Here is an 11,719-nt window from a genome sequence, read left to right on the forward strand (position 1 = left end):
GCAGTAGGGAAAGAACTGCAAACATGGGCACAGACAGGCCATTTCAGCCTATACTGATAATGCTGTGCATGCCTTTCGCCCCAGGACCAGAAAGGGGTCAACAAAGGCTCTGAGCACTTGAGGAAGTAATTATTAGAGCTCCTGGGAGCTGTTGCTTTGCAAGGACAGTAAGTCTGAGCTGTTCTTGGAAGGGCAGCTGTGCTCCGAAACACCGATGCATTTGCTGGTTTGTGTTTGCAATCGCTCTGGCTGCATTGCAGCCCCTAAAACCAGCACCTGTCCCCTGGGACCCCAGGTCAGCACTCGTGGCTCTGGAAACCTGCCTGCTGTGTTTTTACACAAAATCACACAATGAGCTCAAGACCAAGCAAGGAACAGGGATGGGTAGATTCATCTTCCATTACACCACAGGCTGCAGCTTGACCCAAGCTACAGCTCCCACCGCTGATCCCGCTTGTCCCATCCAAACCCTACACTGCGGGCATTGCGTTTTCCAGCAAAACACTCTCCTGACTTTTTAGCAGAAAATCCAGAAAAGCTCTGACTTTGCCATGCGCCGCTTCAGCGTCTATGTTGGCAGATGCTCAGCTCAAATCCAGCATTAAAACCGTAAATATCAGGTGTTATCAGCTCTGGAGCGAGCACTGTCTGAAAAAACATGCAGCCAACTTCAGAAAAATGCAGTTACTTAGAAGAACCTAGCTGAAAGGAAAATTCACTAACAGAATTGGTCTTGTTTCAACCAAAACCAGGACATTTGTTTAAATGGGGGAGCAGAGCCCACGGGGAAACAGCAGCACTGGAAAAAGGGTTTGCTGCCAGCAATGAGCACCTCGTGCCTTCCGTGCCTCACCAGCTCACGTGTTTGGTATGGCAGGGATCTCAGCAAACCATGTCTGGACCTGGAGAGAATGTGTTTAGCAAGTGGATGTGATCCCTTTGGCAATGAAGTAATCTTGCAGCTTCCCAGGAAAAAGGTCCCTCCTGAGCTCGCAGTCTGGCAGGTGAGTCTCTCCCTTCACCCCTGCCAGCTGTTTGCAGGGCTTTGAGGTTTCATCGACTTTACACATTCATTATATACACATGAACCAGCCCCTGAATCGTTCCAGCTGGTGGAGCAATAGGTGGAGGAGAACAGCCAAAATCAACAAAGGTTACAAAGCAAGTTTTACTTTTTTAAAAAAATGTATATCTCTTTGCAAAGGTGGGTGCATCAGCACGCCATGCCTGCTGGAAGAGACCTCCAGTCGCTGCTGGGGCTCTCAGAATCATTTCTCACTGGAAATTAAGACTGAAGACTGCAAAACGGGGGTGTAGAGGAAGAGCTGCAGTGGGGCGAGGGCAGCAGGGGGACGACCTGAGTCTGTGTCCCTGGAGTGGGGTAAATCAAGGGCAGAAAGCAGCATCCTGAATCAGGCAGCCACAGGCTGCTGCAGCCACGCTCTTTGTGCCCTGGTCTGGCAAAGTCAGCGCGGGCTGGGGGGCTGAACATGAGGGGAGCATCTGAGGAAAGGGAAAGGCTGGAGAACTGGTCAGGTCTGAACTGGGAAAGGTAGGCTGGGCGTGGAAAAAGAAAATAAATAGGGGTGGTAAGTTAAAATACGAGAGATTCTGGTTTCTGGAGTCAGAAGGAAACAAGTTAATACAAAATGCTTTTTCTCCACAGGAGCGAGCAAAGTGCCTGAGTAGTCTGTCTTGTCCCCTGCGCCCTCAATTGCCAGTGCACAGCAAGCGCCAGGGGAGTAAAGTGGAAGCAGAACAGTCCTCAGGAGCTCCACATCCACAGCAGCTTTGCAGCCCTGCAGCCCCCGGCCACCACAGCACCCTCCTGCGCAACACAACCCTCCCATCCACTGCCACAGAACAAAAAACCACCGCAGAAAGCAAGGTACAGGCACGTCCAAGCTTTTGACATGCAAGGTTTGTTATACGGGGACAACAAGGGGAGGGGATCACACGCCTCCACAGTCCCATAAACCCGTGACCAGGACACTGCAGTGCCAGCCGCCTGGCTCCTGGCTAACAAACATGGCAAACTGCTGATTAGCCTCTGAGTATTTGACCTATGTCTCCAAGACAGGATAACACTATTATTTGTCCCTTTACGCTCCTACAAGGCCTGGTGCCGTTGGCCTCTTGTATCATAAGGAAATTAAAATATATTATGACCATAAACTACATCATTTGAGGAAATGAACCATTTCTACTAAACGTATCATTGGATGCTGAAGCCATTAACTTTTCTAAATCAATCGCCAGCTGATAAAGAGGGCAGGTATTTGCTGGGAGCAGTTCCCAGCACATGGCTCCCAGCACAGCACTGGTGTGGGGAGCTCATCCCACGGGATGGTGTCTTGGGGTACAGGCTGCCCCTGGAGGCACAAACCCACCCCTCCAGCACAAGCTGTGCTTTGGAGGACACTGCTCAAGCAAGAGGAGCCCCAGGATTTTTGCTGTACCCTGGGGTCCTGCTGAGGCTGGCAGCATGTTTTGTGGATGAGGCTCTGCGAGATGCAGCGGTCCAGGGCTTGGGATGCTCAAAATGTGCCTGAGTGCCTGCAAACCCCCCTGCAGCACCCCAAGCCCAGCCAGTCTCCTCACTGCTTCCCCTCCATACTGAAACCTAAGAAACCTTTCTAGTAAGAGCTCTTTGCAACTGATAAAGTTTGCATTGAAAGTGTTTTTCTCTTAGTTCATTTTAAGCTTTCATTACAAGGCTGGGTAAGTCCCATTGCACACCTCTTTGGCTCCCGAGCAGGCAGCAAACAGGGCAGGACCTGAGGTTGTGCCACAAGCTGGTAGGATCTGTCCCCAGGGCTCCCAAGGCTGCAGCAATGCCAGACACTGGGAACTGGGCTGAGAATGACCAATTTGTTTCCCAAATGGTGCAGGCAATCACTGGGGTGTCTGTGGGACGCCAGTCCAACTCCACCACCTCTTCCCCCAGGCGTCACAGCCCCCACTCTACCACGCCGCCCACATTGGGGCACCTCTCTTGAGAGCCCCAGAACTGAGCTTGGCATCACCAGCCATCGCCCTCCACCAACCCAGCATGTTCGCTCTGCACAAAGAAAAAATAAACCAGAGCCTTGGGGTCCCATCAGATGGGGACAAACAATACGTGTTTGTGGGATCAGCGTATTTTGGCTGCTCCAAAACCCCACTGGAGACCCCGGGGTTTGCTAATGCCCTTTGGTCGCATAACCTGGCTGCATGGCTACTTCTGCAAGTGCCAGGGGGAGCGCGGGGGGTACCTGGTGTTTGCTGGAGCAGGTCATATCTGCTGCCATTCATCTTCCAGGGGTGCTCAGCTCCGCGGGCAGGGCTAGGGGAGTCTCACCCTGCGATGGGGCTGTCCAGCCGGCGAGCCCCCCGCGGGCAGCGGGGCACGAGCCATGCCCAGAGCTGGCTGTGGTGCAGCAGCAGGGACCGGCTAATCCCTTAATGCTGGTCACAATGAGATTTGATGGGGAGCAGGAGTTTGTGCTGCAGAGCCACAGGTTTTAAAGGGTTCTGCCCACTATCTGGAGAGGAATTATAAGGTGGCTCGGGGTTTGCACCCCGCTGCCGCTGCTCACAGTGATGGCCGCTGCTTTCCGGGCCACCTTTCCAAGGTGTCATCACCCTGGTGTCTGGCCTGGCACTGCTTTTTGGCAGGGCAGGTGCTGCCAGACCACACATGCGGCTCTAGAGGCTGCTCCAGAAAATGTACCTGGGTGTGTTTAACAGCAGGAGTGAGTCTGACTCTATCTCCAGGGAGAGGCTGGCTGTTTTCACTTTAAAGTGTTTCTATATAAATACCCAGAACTCCATATCCTTGAGTAACAACCTTTCTCTCCCCTCCCAGCTGCTGTCACGACATGCAGGAATGGGAGAAGTGAGGATGGAGCAGGGCAGCAGACAGGGAGCTGAGCATGTGGTGCTCCCCATCTTTGGGCAGCCCCGAGCCCTGTGTCCTGCAGAGCCCCACGACCATTTCCAGTGGTTCAAACTGCCCCGGGGGCATCGCTGCCAGAGCTCCCTGGGTCCCTGCCTGCTCTGTGCAATGCCCGTCCTCTCCGGAGGAAACTGAAAAACTCTCAGGGCTGAGATTTCTTAATCAATTGTGCATGTTGGTGCTGTCAATGGGGAATCCAGGAGCCTCCATGTCCCAGGTAGCTAATCGGCTGCTGCCTTGCTCTGTGGCTGGACCAAGGCAAGCCCAGCAGGAAGAAAAGGGATTTTCCAACTGCCGTATGCCAAGAAACCCCTCTCTGCCACTGCAGTGCTGCACGCTGTTTTTTTCTGAAGATGAAGGTGCTGTGACTTGCTGTGCTCCTCTTGACTCGCTTGGCGCTGGTCCAGCGGGGAGCACAGCGGCTGCTGAGCACCGAGATGTGTCTCCCTGGCAGGGAGTGTGTGCTGGCATGTGTGACCCTGCTTAGCCTGGGGGGAGGAAAATGAGGTGAGGGATTAGAGTGGCATTTCACTGGGTTTTCACAGGTGCCAAGCAATGAATCGAATGCTGGAAGGTCGTTGCAATGTGGCCTGGTGCTGCTCGGCCATGGCCCTGACCATGCCAGGAGCAAGCGACACCTTGTCAGCCTCCACACCCAGAGGGACCAGCTCAGAGCCAAGCCCATCTGAAACCCATTTTCCTGCACTTCCCTTCCTCCTCGGGTGACTTTTCTCCCACCGAGACCACCTCTCCTTTTACTGTGCCAAGGAGGAGACAGCTTGTTCCTGCCCTCCAAAGATGCTGGAACACAAGTGCCACCTCGAAGGTACGACTCTAATGGTGGAAAAACATTCCCAAACCATTCCTGCCCTGTCTGTATGAGCCTCCAATCGCACCTGGGGCTGCCTGGGGTGAATTCAAATTAATTTGGAGATCATGCAGCTGCCGTCAGCTTCCTGATGGGTCAGGGGTGGGGCATGACTGGCAGGTCTGTACCCCTCTGTGCCCGGGGATGGAGTGTGCTGGTGATGGGGGAGATGCCCAGCGTGGATCAGGGAGCAGCATCGAGGCAGGGCTGGGTCTGAACTGTGCATAACCCCATGACATCTCCCTTCACCCCTGTGTTTTAACACCTGTAACAGGGAAACACACCCAGGTGAGCAGAGAGCTCTCCCAGGCGGTGGCAGCGACACACGCACATGGATGGAGCTGCGAGCAGCACCCGGCTCTGCTCCCACCAGGGTGTCCATGTGGTGGCAAAGCCACCACCTCCATCCCACCACCCTTTAGTCCTCAAAGGCAGCAAACTCCAGACAGGGGAGCAGTCTGGGCTGTGGATCTGAAGCCTGGCTGTTTGCCCCTCCTGCCTCCTTATTCCTTGGACAGCATTAGCACCGGTGAATCTCTTCCCAGGCTGGGCTGCTGCTTTTCACCGGGGGTGGTGGCGTGGATCCTGCCATCCCAACAGACATGACAGGGTGGGATGTGGGACTTGCCCAGTTGGCTGGAAGCCATGGGCATGCTGGCATGATGGAGATGAGAAGCAGCAGCTTCTTATCATGAGGTGTCAAGGCTTTGGGGACCGTGCGGCACAATGATGAGCCTACCCTGGGAGCAGAGGGGAGAGAAGAGGCTGAGCGGGGCGGGAGGAGCCGGGCTCTGCAGCCTCCATCAACAGCTCTGGGCCATAAACACGGTGCAGTGGCTGTCGTTTATGTGTCAGCAAACACGTTGAGTGGGCTCGACTATTGATTCTGACCGTATAAAAGAGTGTTGTGGCACTTGTTCAGGTTTGCGCAGGTTTTACAGCTCTTGTTCTGAGAAGTGCCCATGTATTTGGCTTTGCTCCTTCCTTCAGGTCTATCTGTTGACATTGGCTCTCCTACCCAGAGCGTTGGGCCATGCCAGGAAGCTGAGTGTACAGCTCTCCCCGCATTTCCCACTTTCCCAGGGGTTATCGCCTATAAAATCTTGCACACACCCATGGCTGGGACATGTTTCTAGTGCAGAGGCAGGTGAAAGGTGCCTGTTGGTCCCATGCTGGTGGGTTTGGGTGCCACACACTTGGTGGCAGGAGCTGAGCCACCCGTGTTGATGGGTGATTTTAGAGTAAATGGGCAGACCTGTGGGGAAGGCGCTGCCCTGGCGTGGGATGAGCAAGGTGAGAAATCTGTAGGGCTGCGAAGAAAATCGGTATGTCAAACCAGCTTGGATGTCCAGTGAGGGAAAAGGTGTCAGAGCTCCCATAGCATCACCACAGGGGACATGGCCCACGCATGGTGACCCACAGCATGAGGCCCACAGTATTCCCATTCCCACCTTCACTCTTCCCGCCAGGAGATGCCAGCACTGGCTGAGCCCGCAGGGACACCTTGGTGCTGGGAGGGCTTGAGCCCGTGGTGTTGGCTCCACCTGCCCCTTGGCACTGGGGCTCCTGGTGCCGCAAGGCTAGAGATGACATCCCTCCAGTGGCTGCAGCCATTTGGAATTGAAAATCTGGTCCGGCTGTGCAGACCTTCAGCTTTTTAGAGCCAGGTTCCACCTGCTTCTCGGATGCTGGTGCCTTTCCACAGCTCTGCCTGGAGCTGCTCCTCTCGCACCTTCGTTGCATCATCATTTTTTGAAGGATGTATTTCCTAAAGGGATTTGCTGGATAATTTCTGTTGTTGCTCAGGCTGAAGCTTGGACACAAGCCATTCCTGGGAGTAATTGCTTCTGGGACGCAGTTGAGCTCAGAGGCCCCAGTGGGAATGTGGTGCCTCTGCCCAGTGTGGGCGAGCGGAGCCGTCAGCCCTGCGTTCACAATACAGCCACTACCTTGAAATTTGCCTTCTGTGAACATTCTGCAACATTTGCTGTTTCCACAAACATTTCTGCCAGAAGCCTTGTTTGTTTGAATATTTGAGGAAAGCAAACAGAGAAGGAGCCTGAACACAAACAGTTGTGGATGTTTTTTTGCAGTCTTTGCCCTGTTTTAGCACTGAGTCCTCTGACAGAGATGCAGGTGTCCCCCTGCCCAACGTACCCCTTGGCTCTGCCCCGTCCCCCCTGCCAACCCTGCACCCTCTGCGGTTATTGCTGTGTGTAAAAGCAAATTGCCCAGACCTCGCTGTCTGCAGGACCACCATCACTCACCACCCGTTTGCACTCACTTTAAATCAACACCATTTCTAATGACACGTAAAAAATGTCAGCAGAATCCTAGCGGAGCGTGTCTGACTCGCAGAGCGACACCTGCCCTGCGGAGCTCAAACCAGCTGCCAGCCCCGCGCCACCCGCCTCCCAGCGCTGGAGCTCATTGCCTGCTGAGAGCCGCTCTCTCTGCTCACTCCCCCTTATAAAAATACCATCGTGTTTTCAAGCAAAGCCGAGGACCAGGGTGTGCTGCTGGCCTGATAAGCGGCCGGGGTGAGGCGGCTGCCCCAGTGCGGGTGAAGTCGCAACCCCACTGGTGATCGCAGCCGCCCCACGGCACTGAGCATCATCCCTGCAGACCCCACGATGACGGGAACATTGCCAGCTCTTCCCTGGGGAAACCTCCACCAAGTGCCAGCAAACAGTACTCAGGATGGGGCCAGGGTGGCTAAAGCAGCGATTGTCCCTTTTGCATCCCGTCTAAATCCCAGCACTTATTGCTGGGTGCAGCAAGACCCTGCTCAGCTGTTTCTTGCCCTGGGAAGTGCTGACCCTGCCAGCACCAGGGTTACAGCTGCCCCAGGAGCCAATGGTGACAGCAGGAGTGGGGACAGGGAAGGGGGCTGTGCCAGGTGTCCTAACACCTACCAGTCCCTGATGGCCTCTGGGCCATGGACACAGAGTACAAGGAGTAAACAGAGAAATTAAATAGCAGCATGAAAAATCGAAGGAGAAAAGCCCAGTTCGGGTCATATCTGTTGGAAAGCCATAAAAAATTAGATGCGTTTGGCAATGAAAAACTATTGCTTCAGAGTGAAAAGAAAAAAAATACTCAGAAATTCTGCCTCCTCCTGTCTTCTTCGGCTGAAACTATTCACCACATCTGACCAAAATGCCTGAGCAGCTCTGATGTCTCACATTTTTCAGTGAATTTCCAAAGCTGCTTTACGGACCTGGCCCTGATCACGCGGCGGTGCCATAACCATTGCCCACAGGATCCCCGGCTCCGGGAGCAGCTTCTGAAGTACGAAGAGCCTGTGCCAGAATGGAGGGCAATTGCCCGGATTGTGCCCAACTCTCATCAGGAGTTTAAATTGGAGCCAGGAGCTCATTGCCTCCTCACTGCCCAGGAGGGGACCGTCCCTTCGTCCCCTCTCCATCCCGCACCCTCTCACACACCCATTTGCAGCCTCCCTGGGGGTTTTAGCACCCGCATGCTCAGAGAAGCCATTTCTAGCTCACAGCCCATCCTCGGCAGGTGCGGGTTGGGATGCTGAGCGTGTCCCCAGCCCCACAGCTCTCAGGGAGCTGTGGCATCGCTCCCTTCTCCCCCAGATACCTATGCAGGGTGCTGGGGACAAGAAACCTTTGGCACTACACGGCAGACTGGATATTGGGAAAACTTCCTTCATGGAAAGGGCTGTCGGGCATTGGAACAGGCTGCCCAGGGCAGTGCTGGAGTCACCATCCCTGGAGGGGTTTAAAAGATGCGTAGATGAGGTTCTTGGGGACATGGTCTAGAAGTGGAGTTGGCAGTGTTAGTTTAACGGTTGAAGCTGATGATCTTAAAGGTCTTTTCCAATCTAAACGATTCTATGATTCTTTGAAAGCCAGGCACTGCCCAGTCTCCCACCCCGCCAGCCCTTCCTCGCCTCTATTTGGATAACTTTTTCACCCATTTTATTTATGAGGACTCCCCTCCTTCTGCCAACACTCTGAGCTTCCTCTTGCTTTGGTCTGGGAGGCCCATCTCGCTTTCTTCTTATTATTTTTCTCTCTCCCCCTTACAAGGCCCCAGGCTGGGCAGCCCAGCCCCACGACAGCCTGATGGAGCTTCATTTGGCCGCGGGAGCAGATGGGGAGAGCAGCCGCAGGTGGGACGGGCAGTGATTCTTCCCCAGCCGCCCCGTGGCGCCCGGCTCTGCCCACGCCTGCCCCAGCTCGGGCCACAACTCGGTCTCTGACCATCGGGCTGAAAAAATCAGGAGAAAATCAGGATTTAAAAAAAAAAAATCGGGAGAAAATTAACAACGGAAAGATTTGCCTGCCTGTGTTGAAGGTCACTGATGTACCGGGGCTGGCAAGCAGCTGCGTGTATTACAGCCGGCTGCAAGTGAGCAGAAGAACTTAATTGTAAGTGATTAAAGAGGTTGGTCAGCTCCTTGGGTTGCACCTGTCAGGTGAAGCCTGTTGCTTGCTGCAGAAATGAGGCTGGCTTTGCACCCTGGGGCAAAGCAGGACACAGGCACCCTGGATTCGGGGGCACCCTGACCAAACCACCCTACACTGCCGTGTCTCGCAGGCGCATGGGAACATCACTTGAGTCCCGTTCTCCTGCAAATGAGGCACAAGCCAGTCCCTGTGAGCTGGGCGGGTCAGGAACCAGCAGCAGGGGAGGAGGAGTGTCCTGTCCTGCAGGTGACACATGGGGCTTCAGCCTGGAGGATGCTCAGCACCTGCAGCTGCTGGACCAGCCCACAGAGGAGCCCTCACTCCAGGATCCAACCCTCATACATCTCAGAGGCATTGAGCCCTTGTTGTACCCGCTCACAAGCAGCCTTCATCGTGTGGCTCCTTGTATGTTGTCAGAGCAGCACCAGCTGGACGCGAAACCACAACCTGCTCTGGACAGACGAAAAACTCAGCATTCGTCTGAGTCCCAGTGATGCTTTGCACATGCTATATAGTTCCTATATGTTTCATTGCAATAAGCCAATTGACCCATGAAAACGCTGATTATCCCCGCATCTGGCTGCGGCTCACCGTGGGGCCACATAAGCCAAAACTAAAGGGATCTGGAGAGTTGTGAAATGCTGGGAGCTGGGGCATGGAGACACAGAGTCTCTCTCCAGCAGGGTGGCCAGCACAGGGGAGGATGTGGCACCCATAGGAGGCTGCAGGCCTGGAGCAAGAGAAGCCACCACCCAGAACGGGGCCATGAGCAAAGCATGAGATGGTGGCCTGGGAGCTCCCCAAGCCCTCCTGGGACCTGGCTGCAGCACAGGCAGCAGCTGGAGTGCGGACTGGTGGCGATGGGAGTGTTCATGAGTAAGGAGTGGTAACGGAGAAGAGGAACAGGATGTGAAAATTACAGTGAGGAGAGGACAAGGTAGAATGATGGAGAGCCAAGAGTTATGATGGAGAGCCTTGGGGAAGTGATAGATAGCCAAGGGATGTGATAGAGAGCCACAGAGTGTGATGAAGAGCCAAGGGAAATGATGAAGAGCCACAAGGAAGTGATGGATAGACATGGAGTGTGATGGAGAGCCATGGAGTGTGATGGAGAGCCATGGAGAAGGGATGGAGAACCTTGTTACTGTGAGACTTTGTCTGCTGGGGCCTCACTCCGTGCCCTGGCCATGCCCAGGAAACTGGGGTTCCCAAATCACACAGGACCAAAACAGCCCCAGCCCCTCACCTTGCAGGAAAGCTGCAGCACAGGCACACTTGGTTGGACCTGTCCTGAGGATAACAGGGGGATGATGATAGCCCAGGGATGGACACCCATTCCCCCATGTGCATTTGGTGCCATTGGCATCTGGCACAGCCAAGGTGAGCAGCAGCACAGGGCTACCTATGGCTGGTACCAGCCAGGGAGCACAGCACAGGCCTCGTGGGCATCTCCCTGCGCTGGGGCACCCTGAGCAGCAGCATGTGCCTGATGCTCTGTGCCGCAGAGCCTGGAGGCTGCGCTTTGTCCAGGCACCGCTCTCCCTGCTGCCAAACCTGCCCAGCAGCAACACCAGCCCAGCCTCGGCCAGAGCAGCAGCGCGGGCAGGCGCCCGCTGTGCCCGCTCCCGCAGCCTTTGCGCTGGGGCAGCGTGTCACCTCCTTCCTAAACTGCTGCCACTCCTGCTGCAAAGCCTGCAGCAGCCCCTCTGCCAGCGGGACGGACGGCTCTGCTCCCTCAGGCACGTGCTTTCTTCTTCAAGCTGAGCAGAGTGAAAGGGAAAAAATGCATATATATGTATATATTATATAAAAGGTAATTGGGAACCCTTTTTCTGCCTCCATCTCCAGCTTTGCAGGTGCCTGTGCTGGTGGGGCTGGCAGCGCGGCGGGGCCGGGACGTGGGGCCGGGGGCTGCTGCCCGCTCCCAGCCCCGCTTCCCACGAGTGACGGCGGGGCAGCAGCGCGGGCGATGGGAACGCTGTACTCACCATATGGAGCCTCCATCTTAGCGCTTAGCTGGGTGCTTACATTGACCATGTCTCGCCGGCTACTGCTATGGGGACTTGGGGTGAAAACCAGAGGAAGTAGAGGAATAAAAAAAGAAATCTAAATAAATAAATAAAAATGTCTTTCACTAAGGAACTAGGTGCAGGCAGGAGGGAGCGCGGAGAGGCAGGGCGAGGAAACCTGCCTCTCCTGTTATCTTATTGATTCGCTTAATCAGGGCTAATGTGGGTGGAGATGTTAAATAGTAACCAAGCTCTTATGGAAACCAATCTGCAAGGTGCCGTCGCTGTAGCTATAGTAACTGCTGCCAAGCTAGAAACTCAAACATGGCTTTTACTGGACTCTTTTGGGGCTCTCGTTTCCACCTGGTGTCAAGGCCGGGGCAGCTGCCGGGCTGGGGTTCACCCCCGGCTGCGGGGGGGATGGAGCAGCTGGATCTGGCTCCGCAGCACCCGGGCGCTGCCGGTT

General features: G+C 54.9%; 1 protein-coding gene across 1 annotated transcript in view; it reads right to left on the reverse strand.

Annotated features, from left to right (window-relative positions):
- HNF4A (hepatocyte nuclear factor 4 alpha) overlaps window positions 1-11,281 on the reverse strand; it is a gene marked incomplete at both ends in the record, with an annotated part of 33,395 nt that extends 22,114 nt beyond the window's left edge. The window contains one exon of the mRNA XM_082065450.1: window positions 11,233-11,281. Within this exon, the coding sequence (XP_081921576.1) occupies window positions 11,233-11,281 (49 nt within the window). The remainder of the gene's footprint in view (window positions 1-11,232) is intronic.
- Between the last annotated feature and the right edge of the window lie 438 nt (window positions 11,282-11,719).

This window comes from Streptopelia decaocto, assembly GCF_964273445.1.
Source record: "Streptopelia decaocto genome assembly, chromosome: 14".
Lineage (NCBI taxonomy): Eukaryota > Metazoa > Chordata > Aves > Columbiformes > Columbidae > Streptopelia > Streptopelia decaocto.